The sequence below is a fragment of the Dendrobium catenatum genome, unplaced genomic scaffold (genome assembly GCF_001605985.2).
Source record: "Dendrobium catenatum unplaced genomic scaffold, ASM160598v2 fragScaff_scaffold_488, whole genome shotgun sequence".
Taxonomy (NCBI): domain Eukaryota; kingdom Viridiplantae; phylum Streptophyta; class Magnoliopsida; order Asparagales; family Orchidaceae; genus Dendrobium; species Dendrobium catenatum.
The window spans coordinates 2,179,768-2,197,505 of NW_021318950.1; the positions used below are offsets into that span (position 1 = coordinate 2,179,768).

General features: G+C 36.6%; 1 protein-coding gene across 1 annotated transcript; it reads left to right on the forward strand.

The window, feature by feature from the left end:
* Window positions 1-13,975: 13,975 nt before the first annotated feature.
* Window positions 13,976-17,172, forward strand: LOC110106488 (sugar transport protein MST3). The gene is made up of 3 exons (XM_020836418.2): window positions 13,976-14,218; window positions 14,318-14,640; window positions 15,784-17,172. The coding sequence occupies exons 1-3, from the start codon at window positions 14,083-14,085 to the stop codon at window positions 16,906-16,908; spliced, it is 1,584 nt and encodes a 527-aa protein (XP_020692077.1). The 5' UTR covers window positions 13,976-14,082; the 3' UTR covers window positions 16,909-17,172.
* Window positions 17,173-17,738: the final 566 nt, after the last annotated feature.

Below are 17,738 nucleotides of genomic sequence, written 5' to 3' on the forward strand. Positions count from 1 at the left end.
CGGGAACACGGGTCTGGCAATGAAGCGGAGGAGGATCGCGCCATCGCAGCGGAAGCTCGAGCGGAGGGTAGTCGTCAACGACGGTGGAAGAATGGCGGGACTGATGGCGTTTGCGAGGAGCGGACGAGGAGAGTGAAGAAGAAGAAGAATACCTCGGTATGGTTGCCGACGACATTCTCATCTTCCTTATTGCCCGAAGATTTTCTCTAATCCGATCAAGGTTTCTTTCTACCTGATCGAGCGATTCCTTCCATTGAGCTTGATAGAAGGCGATCCAGCTTCGAGCATCGTCGACAGCCCACCTTCCTTGGCATCGATCGTCGTCGATCGCTAATCTTATTTTGCGGCTTCGATTGTCGTCGACAGCCGACCTTCTTCCGCAGTCCATCGATCTTCACAAGCTCCTAGCTCTGATACCAAATGATGTAGTGGATCGTCGGAAGACTCGACCTGCAAGAATGATTTTTGCTCCCAATCCAGGGAAGAAGAAGAAACAAAGCTTTGAAATGAGCTAATATTCATCAATGAGCTTTTCCTCTACAGTACTTCATATTTATAAAGCTAAAAGAGTATTCTAGAAATTAGATAAGATGTCCTAAGGACTACTTCTAGCTTAAAATGCACCACATCAGATATCAAGGTACATAGTAATATATTGAGTCAAAAAAATTTTAGATAGAACTATTTCAGCCACCAATGTTGACAAAAGTATTTCTTTTTAATATAAAGATATAGTTCTCATTTTGTATTTGATCACACGCTTTTTCTCAGCAATATAGAAAATAGACCTCCTTAGCTTCTGACTTGTTTCTCTATTGATAATTTTCTTTTGGACATAATGATATTATTTATCTTTTGCTGTTTGAAATAAAGGAAAAGCAAATTTCTTCCATATTATTCATTCTTCAATTATCTCATTTAGCCTATTTTTAACAAAATTGGAATTGGCATATGACGGATGAATTTCAAAGGTAAAGAACTCAAAATCCTCACTACTCTCAACTCTATATGTCTTTATATAACTTTTGTAGACTCGATCTCGTCATCATGATAAATATTGTCGCACAATCTCAGTATTTTTGATCTTCTCATATTTAGCTCCAACTACGTACATCGTTGCTGAATCTTGACCTTGTAGTCATCGACTTTACCATCATCAACCTTAACCCAACATAACATTTTCCAACTCTGAACCCTTTTGACCTCATCATCGCTGAGCTCAAGAAAGACTGCGTTATTCTTGATGACCCTACCCTTTCTATCATCGACGTTTTTCCCTCTACCATTCCTACTTGAAAAGTATCCTCCAACTCTGAGTTTACCACCATTCTCATCTTTAGCCTCGGATCTATGCTACTATTTCCACCCTAAATGATGTGCTTTATTTTCTACAAAACATGTACAATAAATAAATTTTGTAGCTAACTAAACATCCTAAAGGAACCAAAATACAACATATTTAACATTCACATGCATTTAATAATTCCCCACCAACTATTATTATGGTTTCAATATGTTAGGAGCAGCTTTTTATATTTGGTTAACGCTGAAAGGGCAATTTGGATAATGATGTGTACACTCGTGGTCAAAATGCTTAGCCCAATTGCTTGGTGTTTCCGTCTTTGAATGGGTTTCTTCTGTCTACGCTCTGTAGATCGTAGTTCTAAATGTGGATGCTATGAGTTTTTAAGCGCATCCCCACAGCATCTTTTTGCTCCCAATGTACAGCTTTTTTGTTTTTCCTCCTCTCATATACATATAGAAGATATTATATAGAAATTGTTAGCTCAAATTTTTATAATAATTATTTATTAACTCTTAAACTATGGTTCTAAAATTTTTAATAAGACATAAAAACTTATTTCTTTTATAACTATTTTAAATATCTAAAGGACTGTTTGGTTATCTGAAAATGAAGTACAACATACAAAAAATGGATTGGATTTGTTGGACGAGTGTAAATAAATGATGTGATTATTTTTTTCTTTATTTTTCATGAAAAAAAAAGTGGAGTAAACTCTAAAAATGGATGTGGTCAGTGGTTGGTGGCGAGACGGTGGTGGCCAACAATAGTAATTGGAGGCCGGCATTGGGCTGTTGGTGGAGGCAAGTTGTTGCCGGTGGCTGGAGGCGTGTGGTAGAGATGGCTGGTGGTGGTGGGCGGCGATGGGTGGTGGTGGCTGAAGGTGGGCAGTGGCTGCAAGCAGTAACGGTGGCGGCCGGCGATGGCTGATGTTAGTTTTGTGTGAAATCTGATTGTGTTGATCAATCGAGTTGTATTATTGCATGGAACCTCAATTCAGTCTATTGAGCTTGTTGGGGGTCCTCGCCTTCTTGGGTTTGGGTGCTTTGAGCTCGAAATTTTTCCGTACAGCAATACAGCGCTGCAACACTGCATAGTTTGCTTCGAGAAAAACAGAAAGTGAAGCATTGCAATGCTCCAAACCTCATCATTGCGGTGCAATCAGATAGACTGGAGATAGAGAGCTGAGCGTCGCAGCTCTCTGAATTGGGACTTCCAGATGTGCTAACAGTTTTATTTCTCGTTTTTCATTAATGGTTGCATCCTTTGGCAGTTTTGTAAGTTTTTTTATATATGTTCTAGTGTGAAAATAGGACAAGGGTGAAGAGAAGTAAGAAGAGAGTAAGAGAGTAAGAGAGTAAGAGATATGTACTATTCTCTCCAATTTTCATAGTGAAATTCTTGGTGTGGCGTGGCTCCGAGTTTTTTTTTTTTTTTTTCAGTTTCAATTTTTCCACGTTACATCATGGTGTTTTTATTTTTGCTGTATTTTATCTTTCTTGTTTGTGTTCACTGTGTGTTTTACTTCCCCCAACATGATGGCGACCGACAATTTTGGTGGCGACAGGCGAGGAGGGACAACAATGATGATGAATTTATGATGTATTTAAAAATTGTTTAAATATAAAGAATTTAAAATACATCAAAATTGAACAAGATGGTGAATTTTAAATACACCAAAATTTTACTCTGTATTTATGTTATTTCAAATCAAACACCAACATGCTCAAATCTCATGTATTTGAAATACTTTATACCCATTTTACTTCCTATCAAATAGTTCCTAAATAATTAATTTAGTAAATAAATTATTCTCCTATTCAAAAAATACTTGCAACTTTTTAAAATCTTAAGGGGAAAAAAGGCAAATGATCAATATATTGAAGTTTAGTTGTATATGATAATTGAATCAATCTTTATGTCATTTATTTTTTGTTTAAATTAGTTGCTCGCCGTGTTAGTTGCTGCGTAGCAAGGCTACAAAGCAAAAAACAAATTTAAGTAGACTAATAAACACAGATGCAATTATTGGTATCTAAAGTGAAACCAATGTCACATATAGGTTACTTTTGCTGATGTTCAGTAATATCACATCACATTTTCTTAATAAAAGAATGAAGGAGATGTTTGCTTAGAAGAATGAAGGGCATGTGATGCAGAGCATCTTAGTTAAATTGTTCCTTAAGCATATGTTAGTTGTTTTGTTACAAGTTTGTTATAGGATTCTAGAATGTTCTTGATTTCTCTAGATTTCTTTGCTAGCTTATACGTATAGGAGTTGTGAGAGGAAAGTGATATGAATGAATATTTTTGGATTTTAGAACGGCTTGGCTGTTTTGGTCTCTTAGAGTTCTTTAGCTCTTCTCCATCAAGCTTCTTTGGTGATTCTCCCCACATCAGATGATATCAGAGCGAGGTATGACACTTGATGTCGATCAGGGCCCTGGACTGCTGCTACATCAACCCTTGACGTCGATCGGGGTTTTGGATGCTTGGGGAAGGCCATGTATGAAGCTAGGCTGTCGACGACGTTCGAAGCCTCCACCAGCCAGCAACCATACCAGCGAATCTACACATCCCGCTGGCAACCATACCAGCGATTCCATTGTCTGGCAATCATACCAGCTAATCGCTCTCCGATGGAAACCATACCGTCAGAGATCTCCACACACGATCCCCCTGTCCACGACCTTGGCCGCGTTCCTCGCAATCGACTCGTCGACCTGCGATCCATGCCCGTCGTTGTCCACACCGCACGCGACAGCAGGCATCCGCCCATTCCCGAGCCCATCCACAACCGCGTAATCCTTCCCGCTCGCGCTCGATTCTGCTGTAGCACGCGATTTCCCCTCAGATCCACCCACACAGTCTCGCAACCAGATCTTCGTTGTCTCCATCCCCAACGACCAGATCCATCCAGTGGGACAGCTTCTAGCGCGGTACAATCGTGTCCTGAAACCCGTGGATCTGCCTCCCGTTCCCGTCTCAAGCACGAGTCCGACCATTGTCCACACTCTCGTGTTACTCGTCCGCCTGTCCGACCCCATTTCTAATTTTTTATTTCGTTGATACCAAGATTTCTAGCTCTATTCCTGCTTCGATTAACCGCCTCTCCAATATGCAGACACTATCTATTACACAGCGATGCTCTCAGAACTCGCTCTCTGGATTCCTCCCAAAACAGTTCGGCAATCTCTCATCCCTCCAGATCATTGATCTTTCCATCAATTCGATTTCTGGTACCATCCCGATTTCCGTTGGAGCTGCAGTTCGACACGAATCAGATCTATGGCAAGTCCCCTGTTTCGGGACCAATCCCTGCTCCTCCGGCCGACAAATATAGGTCATGTGCAGACATTATTCTATCAGAGTGACTCACAATTATACTGTAACACTTACAGGTGCTTCCTGCTCATGCCCACCACATTCTCGCAGGAGAAGCCATGGCTAAAGAAAGGTCCAATTATATCAAAGCTCGCCTTGGTCGCTGCACCAACAACCAAATCCATCTCCCTAGTCCGACACACGTATCCTAGCTTGACGAGAAACTTAAAGATGTCCTCAGCACTCAACCAGCATTGATCGAGAAATCCAAATTCTGGAAGTAAGCTTTCTCTTCGCAAACAGTGAAAATGCTGGGGTACACAAGAGCTATCTTGAAGACTTGCTCAACAGTGAGGCCAGAACCTTCAGATGGAATCTTACAACAAATGCTGCAAGGACTAATCCTCAAGGATCTTACCAGTATGGTAGCATCACAGTTTGGATTACTGAACTTTGCAAGCTCATGAGTTTCAACACCAAGTTTCCATCTCTCATGCTTCGGCCCCGATGCCCTAAGCCCAACGAGTTTATCCATCCCCCATGTTCTCAAAGCCTGCTCAGATAGACCTCTGTACTTGATGCCTATGCTCGGATATGGATTCTACTCTCAAGATATTTGATGAATTCTCTAACCAAAATGTTGTCTTGGACGACTTTGATTTCTAGTAGGAAGGGAGGGAATCAGCCATTGCTTTTGAGAAGGATCTTCCAATGGAACCAGCTGAAAGGACGCACGGTATTCTTCGTGGTATATTTGCTCCCAATGGAATTCAGGCTCCTGATCCATTACAGGTTGTTTGCACTCGTTGGGGAGCAGATAAGTTCACATATCGATCATATTAATTCTTATGTGGTTGTTGGGTCTTTTGGTGATTATTATGATATTTTGGCAAAGAGCATTCACAATGGGAGGGTGTTCTTTGCTGGAGAGGCAACAAACAGGAGGTACCTGCTACAATGCATGGAGCTCTCCTCAGTAGTTTCAGAGAGTCAACTAATATATGCTTAAGTATGCACAATTTTAGCCATGACCCATCTCCAGCCCTCGCCCACATCCGTGTGTTCCATCCCGACTCCGCCCCTGCTTGTCTTTCTTCATACTGGAGGAGAATGATGCAGAGCATCTTAGTAAAATTGTTCCTTAAGCATATGTTAGTTGTTTTGTTACAAGTTTGTTATAGGATTCTAGAATGTTCTTGATTTCTCTAGGTATCTTTGCTAGCTTATAAGTATAGGAGTTGTGAGAGAAAAGTGATATGAATGAATATTTTTGGATTTTAGAACAGCTTGGCTGTTTTTGTCTTTTAGAGCTATTTAGCTCTTCTCCATCATGCTTCTTTGGTGATTCTCCCCACATCAACATGTGAGATTAAAAAGGGCTAAGGGATGGAACAAATAGATATTAATTTGTTCAATTTATCGACCTACGTCCATTGAAGGGAGTGTGAGCTTCGAAAATTCTGCACTCCTACCTCTTTGCACCAACTCTTTCTTTTGGCGGGGTGAGTTTTTTATGATTTAAGTTTCAGATAAATTTTCAGAAGACATATTGACTTTGTAGATAAGATACTACCTAGAGATTGCGTCTTCATTTTATGAGGACTTTATAATTTGAGTTTTGGTTTTCTATAGTTGCTAGCCCCTACAGTTAATTACCTCTCTCGATAATGAGAGAGAACTTTCAATTAAGGCTAGTCGTAAGATATGTCGCATAGGTTGCAAATCCAGCGTACAATAGCAATAGTTTTAGAGTTTGCAATTTGAATTTGAATTTTGATGTGCATCTTATCAGCAATCATGGGTTGCTCCATCCAAGAATACATTGTAGATAAGGGTTGTTTGTCTAAGGGGTTATATCTGAATTTAACTTAGCTAATTGAGGGCTTTATGCCTATCGAATATACCCTATGATTCATTACTCAAGGGTTTAACGTTGTTAGGGAACATACTTGCTTTGGTCGTGATTGCAATATAATTGTGTCATTTTGCAGTAAAATTACCCTATTAGAGGGCACATGCCACGTCTTTACTGGCAAGAAACTATTTGAGGCTGAATTTTAATGATACACCCGACATGATAATCGCTCTTTGTGAGTTTGGATTAATTTTAAATTTATTACCCCCATCAAACAGTTGCAAAAGGTAGATGAGTTTTAAGTTTTTGTTATTAGATTTTAAAAATTTATAGGCTTTTGAGAATTAATCCATTCGGTGGAAATTTAGTGTCAACATGACCATCATTAAAGTGACATTATATGCCACTTATATTTTCATAGAGATTTGGAAGACATTTTAAATATTGTGGAGGGATGAAGATGAGTCCAATCAAGATCACATGATTCTATCTTCCTGGGTTGTCTTGGTCCCCGGTCTAGTTAGTTAATGGAGGTAGTCGACCCAGCCTGAAAGAAGACATCTTATCGGCAATCACGGGTTGCTTCATCCAAGAATACGTTATAGATATGGGGTTGTTTGTCTAAGGGAATATATATGAATCCAACTTAGCTAACTGAGGGCTTTATGTCTATCGAATATACCCAATGATTCATTACTCAAGGTTTTGACGTTGTTAGGGAACATAGGTGCTTTGACAGTGATCGTAATAAAATAATGTCATTTTGCAGCAAAATCACCCTATGGAGAGCACATGCCACATCTCTATTGGCAAAAGACTATTTGAGGCTTAATCTTAATAATACACTAGACATGATATTCGCTCTTTGTGAGTTGGGGTTTATTCCAAATTTATCACCGCCGATAAACAGTTGCGGAAGGTAAATAAGTTTTAATTTTAAGTTTATGTGATAGGATTTTGAGAATTAACCAATTCGGTGAAAATTTACAATTCACTTATATTTTCGTAGTGATTTGGAAGGCATTTTAAATATTTGGGGTCTCCTCCGGTTGAGATTAGCTTTCACATGGCTATTATCGGGGTATCATGATTGTCATTTGAAAAAAAAAAATCTATATTTTGTAGAATTTTATGAGGCATATTATAATTCAAGTCAGGTCTACTCCAGCCCTTCTAAGGGCATATCCAACAAAAAATCTCATTTTTCACTCCAAAATGTAGCAAAACAAAAAAAATGCCGTGATTCATCTCCATTTGAACGTCATTTTGCCCCGTAAACCATCGTTCTCTTCGTTCGCGCATTTCTTTCGAAAGTTCGGTAGAGATAAAAGAATGGCGCAGATGAAAAGTGCAATGCCAATATTGGGGTCGGACTGTTCATCCGCAATCAAATGACGCCAAAAATGGTGGTCGGTTGGAGCAAAGAAAGAACAACAAACAAGTGTTTGTCGTTCCATTGGAGTTGCCCTAAGGAGGAGAGTGAAAATTGAATATTTGATCCGCGCATCATTCTCGGACTTTTGGATTTAGGAATCAAATGTGACGATCAAAGCACATGCAGGATGAGTTTTTAGCATATAGATTTGAACTATTATAGATATATCACCTTCTGTGTTCTTGTACAAATGGGTTGCGAATCTGGCGGCATAACACTGCACTACGAGTCTCTTGTTACTTCTTGCAGATGAACTGTCGTGTAATAATGAATTTTTTGTAGTTTCTTATAGATGCTTGCATTCATCACAAATTTGTTACTTTTTCCTGAGGCAGTGTGTCGCATTCACTACAATCTTCTTACTTATGCCTGTAGAAAATCCATCACAATTGCAATATATTCACTATATTTTCTTGCATGTAGGACCACTATATATATTGCATGCTTTCTGTCGTTGTTTGCTGGAAAGTTGCATTGAATGCCGATCTTCTAGTGTTGCTTATAGGCATTTGTATTAATTACAGCTTTTTGTATATTTGCTTGTAGATAGCATATAGTGTGTATGACGAGTCTCCTGTAGTGGCTCGTAGGTGTTTGCATTTGTTGTAAATTGATCGCTATTATTTGTGGAGGATCAATGTATTGGCCTGACATTGAATGGTTATTGACTGTAAGGGTGTCGCAACATCCATTGCTTATTGTTGATTATCACCCGCGGGCATACAGTTGCACATGAGACAAATCTTCATCATTGTCAGCATGTGTTTGCATTCATTGCATGTTGCACTGTCACTACTTGTGGGTGAATTAATGTTTTTAGTTGCAAGCTAGCTGACATTAGCTACAAGCAAACTGTGCTCATTGCACCTTCCTTAAACATATTTTGTTGATGGATTTTCACCTCCCTTGCATGTTGATTATTACTGTTTGCACGAAATTATCACATTTACCTACAAGTTGGTTGGCATTATTCGCGCATCTTTGGTCCCCGCCAGTAGGTTTAACTGTTGTACGTGTTACAAATTCTTTACTTGCATCACTGCAACTAGCTTTTATCTTGAGATTCGTGCCCGCTCATGATAAATTTTGATATATCATGATGTAAGATTAAAATTGAGGAATTATAATATAACTTAAAATAAATGCATTTTTTTTGTCGAACTTAAGGGAAAAAAATAGTTAATCTTATGGGATTTGCATTAAATAAAAAATAAAAAACTTATGTAGAATAGTATTTTTTAGTAAGGATCATTGCAAGCCATTTGTTTCTTCATCAAGTTTGAACACTGAACAAATGCTCTCACAAAATGATTAAAACCAAGCAATTCTCAAATTACATATAAATATCAATAAATATATCATCAAACACCTGACGGAAGCAAGTTTTTATATCATGAAGCATTATTGTCATTTATCTCAAAAGAAAATGTCAGAGGTTTGACTCATCCAAAGCATCAATTATTTTCATCTTGCATTTGAATGAAAATATATATATATATAATTAATTGTGTAGGTAGTGAACCTTTCCATATAAAAAGATTTGCCATCTTAGATAATAGCAAATATATGCAGACAAATTATTAATTATTTGTATGAATTTTTATATCTATAATTTTACATAAATTAAAATTTAATTAAAATTAGAAACTTTCTATTAAGTTGGTTAGGATGACTCAAATTGATTTGAAAGGTCAATTCAAAATTGATCATTTTTCATCATGATTCAAATGAATCAAATCGAAATCTAAGACTTCATTTGTGACGGTTTTCTTACTGTTTCTTAAAGATACTTTTCATTTAAAAAAACTTCTTTAATAAGCACTAAGAAATTAGTCTCAAATAAAGCAAAAAGTTTTTATTTCAAATTTAAGGGTCTTTTTGGGACAACTTTTTAGCTGGTTTGTTTTTCAGACAATAACCATAATTTTATTTGACTATCATTTTTTACTATTTTCTTGTTATTTTTAAAAAATAAGATGTTCCAAAAGAAGCCTTGATAGGAATTTTATGTACTAAAGTTTTTCACAATAAATTTACATTAAAATATAAATTTAGCTTTTAAATGATTAAGCTAATTGAATAATAAAATTTAAAAAGACCAGTCGCGCAGACGGGCTTGGGCCGCCAATAAGATTTCGTTAAACGAGCAAAATCACAATATTTAGATGGTTCAGCCTGAAATCAATGGACATAGCTAAAATAGGAACAAAGCTGGGTTCCTCATATAAATTCAAATTTAACTTTAAGATTGCTAAAAATAAAAATAAAATTCGAATACTTTTAAATATTTTTGTAGAAATTTGGCTTCATAATTGTTGCGTCCTGGAATATTCGCGGCGGTAGAGAAATATATAGTTTAACGTCTTAGCGTTGTACGAAGATCCAGCACACAATCAGATAAGTGAGAGGGTGTAGCGTTCATAAGAGACACCAAAGTTTTTACGTGGAAAACCCCTGAAAAGGGGGGAAAAACCACGGGGCCTAGCCCAGTTTGAATGAATCTAATTAATACAAAATTAATTTTGAATTTGAATTGAGCAAAATTCTCTTGAGCTTGATCCTATATCCCCTTTCTTTGATTCAAATTATTTGTATAGACTAACCAATACAAAATTATTTGGTAGTCTAACTCAATTTAATTAGACCACCTAAGTTACAACAACAACACAAAATAAATGTAGAGTTTAACTGTGAATTTTTTTAAAGAGTGTAGCATTGCTCCTAAAATAATTTTTTATTGATATTTTCTCAAAATATTTTCATTATTTATCTATTTATTTATTTTCTTAATAACATATATTACTTGTTTGTTGATATGATATTTTTTTTTCATGTCATTTTCTCTAATTTTTTCCAATACTGTGATTATTTTCTTAGAGTGTATGACCGCTTAAAAAATAGGCATGAATATTTATAGACGTCTCTAAATTGTTTTCAACAAATATGTATGATTATAGTCTTATAGGGGAAGAACTATGTTAGAGAAGATAAATTATTACGTTAGGAGAACAAACACAGAGAATCATCCAATTTGTCTCTGTGAACAGTAAAAGTGCAATAAACTGTGATTTTGCTGTTCACCACTGCCTTTTTACTGTTCACAGAAATCGAACGGTTCTCTGAGCCTAGTCTCCGCATGTAACAATCTCTTGGGGGAGACAGGCTGGGCAAGTACATAACTTCAATATTTTTTTAGAGAAATTTATAAGAAGGAGCGTACGTAATAAAAGATTAAGCAAAAAAATATGAATGCAGATGAAATTATGAGGAGCTAATACGAAAATCTGATTTAATACGGAAATTGAATTTTTAAAATTTTGGAATATAGAAATTAAATTTTGTATTCTTAAAATTTGAATTATGAAAAATATAATTTTTATGTCCATCATATATTAATTAAATTTTCAAATATAAAATTATTAAATTCATATTTGTTGTCAAATAAATAATTTTAATGTTATTGTATTTATATTAAAAATTAATCACTATTTAAGTATTATATATTATGCTTAAATATAAAAAATAAGTAAATTTTGTGATAATTATTAAAAGAGCTTGAAAGAATAAAATTATAATTATATATTATGTCAAAGGGCAACAAGTGACACATTATCGTACATTATAATTATAGATATAATTATGTTCTATATCTCTTAGCTTCGAGCACATGTAGCTCATTCAAAGATTAATATAATTGGTGGTCTCATGGACTATATATTTTGTTGTTTACCAAATTTTTTGGTGATTACTAATCAGCTTATTCTATATGATACAATCATGTATGTAAATACATTGAAAAGATAGAGAAAAAAAAAAAAGCTTTGTTAGTCTGCTTTAGCAGCAAGAGATAGAAAATACTAGGAGAAAAGACAAGCAATAGGAATTGCAAGTCTAGAATTTGAGTACCTACAACATTGCCGGACTCTTTTATCAAATTTATTTTTCTATAGGAATGGATGTGTGCATGAGCTTTATATGATTAATTCACTTAAATTCTAAACTTGCAACTCTTATTGTTTGTCTTTTGTTCTAGTAAGTATCCTATCTCTTGCTGCTAAAGCTGACTGATTAAGTTTTCTTTGTCTATTTTCAACGTATTTTTATGATTCTATCATATGGAATAAATTGATCAATAATCACCAAAAAGTTTGAAAAAGAACTAAACACAAAGTTCAGGAGAGACCACGAACTATATTAATCTTTGAATGGTTACATGTGTTTCAAGCTAAGAGATAAGGGGTTCAAATGTGATTGTAGAGCAAGAAAAGTGATATAGAATGTAAATTGTGAAAAGAAAAACACTAAGCCACACATTTACAACATTAGTTGTTAATATGTCCAACATCAATGATCTAAGCTAGCTTAAGAACAATTGTTCTCTAGATCATGTCTAGCATATCTAGGATTAATTCTCTTCTACTCTTCTTCTGCCACAAATCAAGGCAAACTAATAGAGTCGATGATTTTTGTGTCAAATTTACTTTTATTTGTAACTTTTTTTGTGAAAAATTGAAATAGTGAAAACCTCCTTCCTCCTTTTTATTTTTATTGAAGGAAAATAGATAGGTCTACACACATAGTTCCATCAATTTTGGAGTTTTTGGCTTAATGCAAAATTGCAAGTTTAAGGAAAAATTTGATTCATTCACTTACTCTTTCGGGAAGGCACATAAAAAATGGGAGGTTTATATACATTCATATTCATTACGGTCAAGTTCATCAAGTTATCACAAGAGGTTGAATTGAGCACCATAGCAAGAAGCTAATCATGAATAGGCTAGAACCTCTTAAAACTCTAAACTCGCAAAGCCTAAATCATGTAAGGCCTAGAGCTGCTAGAACCCATTCATGTCTTATTGCCCATGAGATAATTGTTACTTAAACCTCTTTATTGAGTTAACATGCTCATATGAAGACCGATGAAGTCAATTACTTTGTAAAACTATTTGCTCTGAAAACTTTCCACTTGTGTACATACTACTCACCCTCAATTTGAAACTTATCTGATTTATATCTAATGGATAATTGTAATTTATGACTAGCTAGACATATGCAATATATCATTATATTATTCTTTTACTTTCATCATATATTATTTTTTCATCATAATTATGTAAAACTTTTGCGCTTAATATTTCCTAATTATCTCTTAGCTTAGTTTGTCTTGTTCTTTGCTTAAGATTTCCTAATTATCTCTTACTTTTATTCTATACGGACATCGGACGGGAGAACCGTCCGGTTAAGCACTGGATACCCAGCGGTACCGAGTGCGGGTACCGAGCTGGATACCCTCCAATAAAGTGACGTGGCACATTTTTATTAGTCTCCGGGTGTCGTCCGCACTCCGCATAGAATAATAAATCCAAGCCAGGGGTCAATTGGCCAACGGTAACTCAGCCAAACAAAAGAATTTTAAACCTTATATATATCCCATCTTCCTTTGTTTTGGATCCCTAGTCGACCTATCTTTCATAAATAATATAGAATTAAATAATTATTTTTGGTTCAAAGTGTATATCAAAATATGACATTCATGAAAATTCCTTCAAAACAACGCTTGGATATGAAAGATTCATATCAGAAGTCATCCATAGCGTTAATCAATACTACATAATAAAATGACAGAGCAGTGAAGACTCCTTTCAAATTTTCTGTGAAAAATATTTCTTGAAATCATACATAGGATGTTGAAGAAATCGTGAAGTAAATAGCGTCATTTATTATAAAATGATTAAATTAAATTATTATATTTATCTTCATTATATTTTTAAAAATCAGTTTTACTAATTAAAAATTGATTTTAACAAAATTTATCATAATATTTTAACAAATTTTTTTACAAAGAACATTTTTTCTTTTTTTTTTTATAATTTAGAACGTGTAAAACCGATCCCATAAATCGGCGTTAAGCATGGCAGCTTGTTCCTTTTTTCTTATAAAAAAATTTAGAAAATAATAATAATAAGAATAATAACAAATGCCCAATTCACACCCAATTTCTCACCCAACGGGGAACCCATCCTGTCAACCCTTATAAATTCCACCATCTCAACCCTTTCCGCTTCCTATCTCCACTCTTCTCTCATTCTCTATGTATGCACTGCCCCTTCTGATTTTCTCCCTCTGAGAACAGTCTCTTTTTCTCCACCTCGGTGTTTCGCGGTGATGGCCGGAGGAGCGATCGTTAACGCTCGCGGCGATGGAAAGGAATATCCGGGGAACATGACTTTGTTCGTCTTCCTCACATGCCTCGTGGCAGCTACCGGAGGCCTCATCTTCGGCTACGACATAGGGATCTCTGGTAAGAAAATCCATCTCATAAAATCTCCAATTCATCCATTTTTATGGGGGATTCTCTCCTATGGATCAATGATTCTCTGTATTGGATGATGGATTGAAGGTGGAGTGACATCGATGGATTCATTTCTGAGAAAATTTTTCCCGGCGGTATTCCGTAAGGAAAAGCAAGATACGAGCACGAATCAGTACTGCAAGTTCGATTCCCAGCTTCTCACAACGTTCACTTCTTCGCTTTACCTCGCGGCGCTCATCGCTTCCTTCTTAGCGTCGACAGTGACGCGGGTGTTCGGCCGGAAGTGGTCCATGTTCGGCGGCGGCGTCACCTTCCTCGTCGGCGCCGCTCTTAATGGCGCGGCCAAGAACGTTGCCATGCTTATTGTCGGTCGAATCCTTCTCGGAATCGGTGTCGGATTCGCCAACCAGGTTGCCCGCCAAACATATTTTCCCCTCTTAAAAAATAATTCTATATTGATTAAACTTTTGACATGTTATTTTTCATTTATGTTCAATCATTTCGATTATATTTTAGGGCAAAAAATTTCATAAGTGCTCTGTTTTCTGATTTCAGCCTCGCTCTGCTATGCGATTTTGTCAGTCTACTTATGCTATTTTTCTTCCAAGCAAATAGTGATCATAATTGAAGTCCTTTGTTTAAGTTTGGAGTAGTTAGGGTGTCGCCCTCCACTTGCGTCAGAATCTTTATATAAATAAACTAAAAAGTCTTAGTTCTCGGTGTAAACGCGACGCATTGTCTAACCACAACTGTGTGTGGGAGCTTATTAATTTAATTGATTAGTATTTTAAAATTCTTATCAAGATCTTAAAATTAAATATCTCTCATATTAAATTTATATATCGACTTCATTTATTTAATCTTGCTATTAAATAATATTACTTGCCTTGCTTGTGTTTGATTAAGTAAAATTTACGGTTTATTGTACTGGTGGTTGCTTAATTGTTCAGCTTAGGAGTAAGACCTTGGGTCAGAAATTTTGAATTTATATTAAGCTTAATATAATAATTCGATATTATATTTGATACTAATTTTAAAGAAAATTTAAAGATTTTGAAGTTAATCCTAATATAAAAAGCTTAAATTTTTTTTTTAAGATTTCCTTGATGTGGAATATTCTCACCTTCCATATATATGGAATCTTGTCACCATCTATCTTTTCTCATTTTAAACCTTTTATCAAGCAATCAGTAACGATAATTGGAAGAAAAAAAGTCCAATTCGAAGATTCTGTTATTACAATTAGAAAAAAATCAGAAAAAAGAAGTAATAGTTTATTATCTTACTGTCATAATATTAGTTCCTCACCTAAATATTAGTTCTAGATGAAGATATATAGTTATTTTTGGGGATGTTAGGCATTTTAATTGGATTGTAATTCTTTTTTTTAGTTATAAGAGTCATGATTAAGATAAAATTATTTTTTTTTGTAAATTTGAAAACTTTATCTTGTGGCATAAGAAAATTCTAATAGCAGTTTGTAATGATTTGACTGCATTTTTTTTAATAATTTTACCTTGCTGAATGGCGTTAACGATATTTGAAATGTACAGTCTGTGCCGGTGTACCTGTCGGAGATGGCACCGGCGAAACTTCGCGGCATGCTCAACATCGGCTTCCAACTCATGATCACAATCGGTATCCTAGCCGCCAATCTCATCAATTACGGCACGGCCAAAATCAAAGGCGGCTGGGGTTGGCGAGTCAGCCTCGCCCTTGCCGCCGTTCCCGCCGGCATCATCACCCTCGGCTCCCTCTTTCTCCCCGACACTCCTAACTCTCTTATCGAACGCGGGCACGATGAGAAAGCTCGGTCCATGCTCTGCAAAATTCGCGGCACCGACGACATTCTCGACGAGTACGCCGACCTCAAAGCCGCCAGCGATGAGTCCAAAACAGTCAGACATCCATGGCGCAACATCGTTCAAAGCCGTTACCGGCCTCAACTCACCATGGCCATCCTCATCCCCTTCTTCCAACAGGTCACCGGCATCAACGTCATCATGTTCTACGCCCCTGTTTTGTTCAAAACTCTCGGCTTTGGCAACGACGCTTCGCTTATGTCGGCTGTCATCACCGGCCTCGTCAACGTCTTTGCTACCTTCGTCTCCATCTTCACCGTCGACAAGCTCGGCCGACGCAAGCTCTTCTTGCAGGGCGGTGTTCAAATGATCGTTTGCCAAGTAATCGTTGGCACGCTTATTGCAATAAAGTTTGGAACTTCTGGGGAGGGACACCTCTCGCATACTTACGCAGGCGCCGTGGTGGCTTTTATCTGCATCTATGTCGCCGGGTTCGCGTGGTCGTGGGGGCCGCTTGGGTGGCTTGTGCCGTCGGAGATTTTCCCGCTGGAGATTCGGTCAGCCGGGCAGAGTATTACAGTATCGGTTAACATGCTCTTCACCTTCGTCATCGCGCAGGCATTCCTTGCTCTGCTTTGCAGGCTCAAATTTGGGCTTTTCTATTTCTTCGGTGGCTGGGTGGTGCTAATGACCATCTTCGTAGCTTTCTTTGTGCCGGAAACGAAAGGGGTGCCTATTGAGGAGATGGTGCTGGTCTGGAAGGGGCACTGGTTTTGGGGCCGGTTCATCGCCGACGAAGATATTCACGTCGGATCCAAGCTTGAGTTGACAAACGGTAAAAAGGGTGGCGGCGCCGCCGCTGTTGCTACCGTATGATCACCGGCGTTTGGATTGAAGTAAGACGGGAACTTAATGACAGTACCACAAAAAAAAAAATCAAGTTTTCATTTTTCTAATTTTTCTTGGGTACAATTTACAAAAATGTCTGTATGCTCTGTTTGCTTCCCAACTCTTGGGAGTGGGTTAATGTAGTTTTTTTTCCCCTTAATGTGGAAATATATCAATATATCTTTCTCTTGATGATTAGGGATTTGGATGTATGTGCTTAGGCATTTAGATGTATGAAATATTGCCCAAGTATTTGTCGGTCGCTTTGATATTTTTGCAATAATTGCTGCTCACAAAAACGACAATGTGGAAGCATTTTTCTTTGTTATGATAGTGGCTTTATTGATTGTTTTATGGCTGTTACCTCATTGCTCTTGACTTAGCCGGCGACTTTGGAAGTTCGAAATTGTCTGTTAATGAAGTTTATGGGCATATTCGTCTAACAATATCTATTGGAATAAATTAATGTGTTGTTTTCTGGCGTTTTGAACGTGGAGTGTTATTCTTGGCGTGCCTATGTATTTGATTTTCCAATCAAATGATTGATTATTTTCCACAGATAATTTTCAATCAAATGCTATACTATCCAGTAAATTCGATTTGATGGAACTTCATGAAATAATGCTAATTATTTGAATTTTTAGTAATTAAATAAATTTGCTTATTTTTTGGGTCGTTCCATTTGTAGAGGTTGAATTTAGATATAATAGTCACATATGTCATAAAAAGATTTGATATATGATCAAAAATAAATTTTGATCGGGCATAAAACTCGAGAAAATTTTGAGTTGAAAACTTCTGAAATTAAATCGGGGATC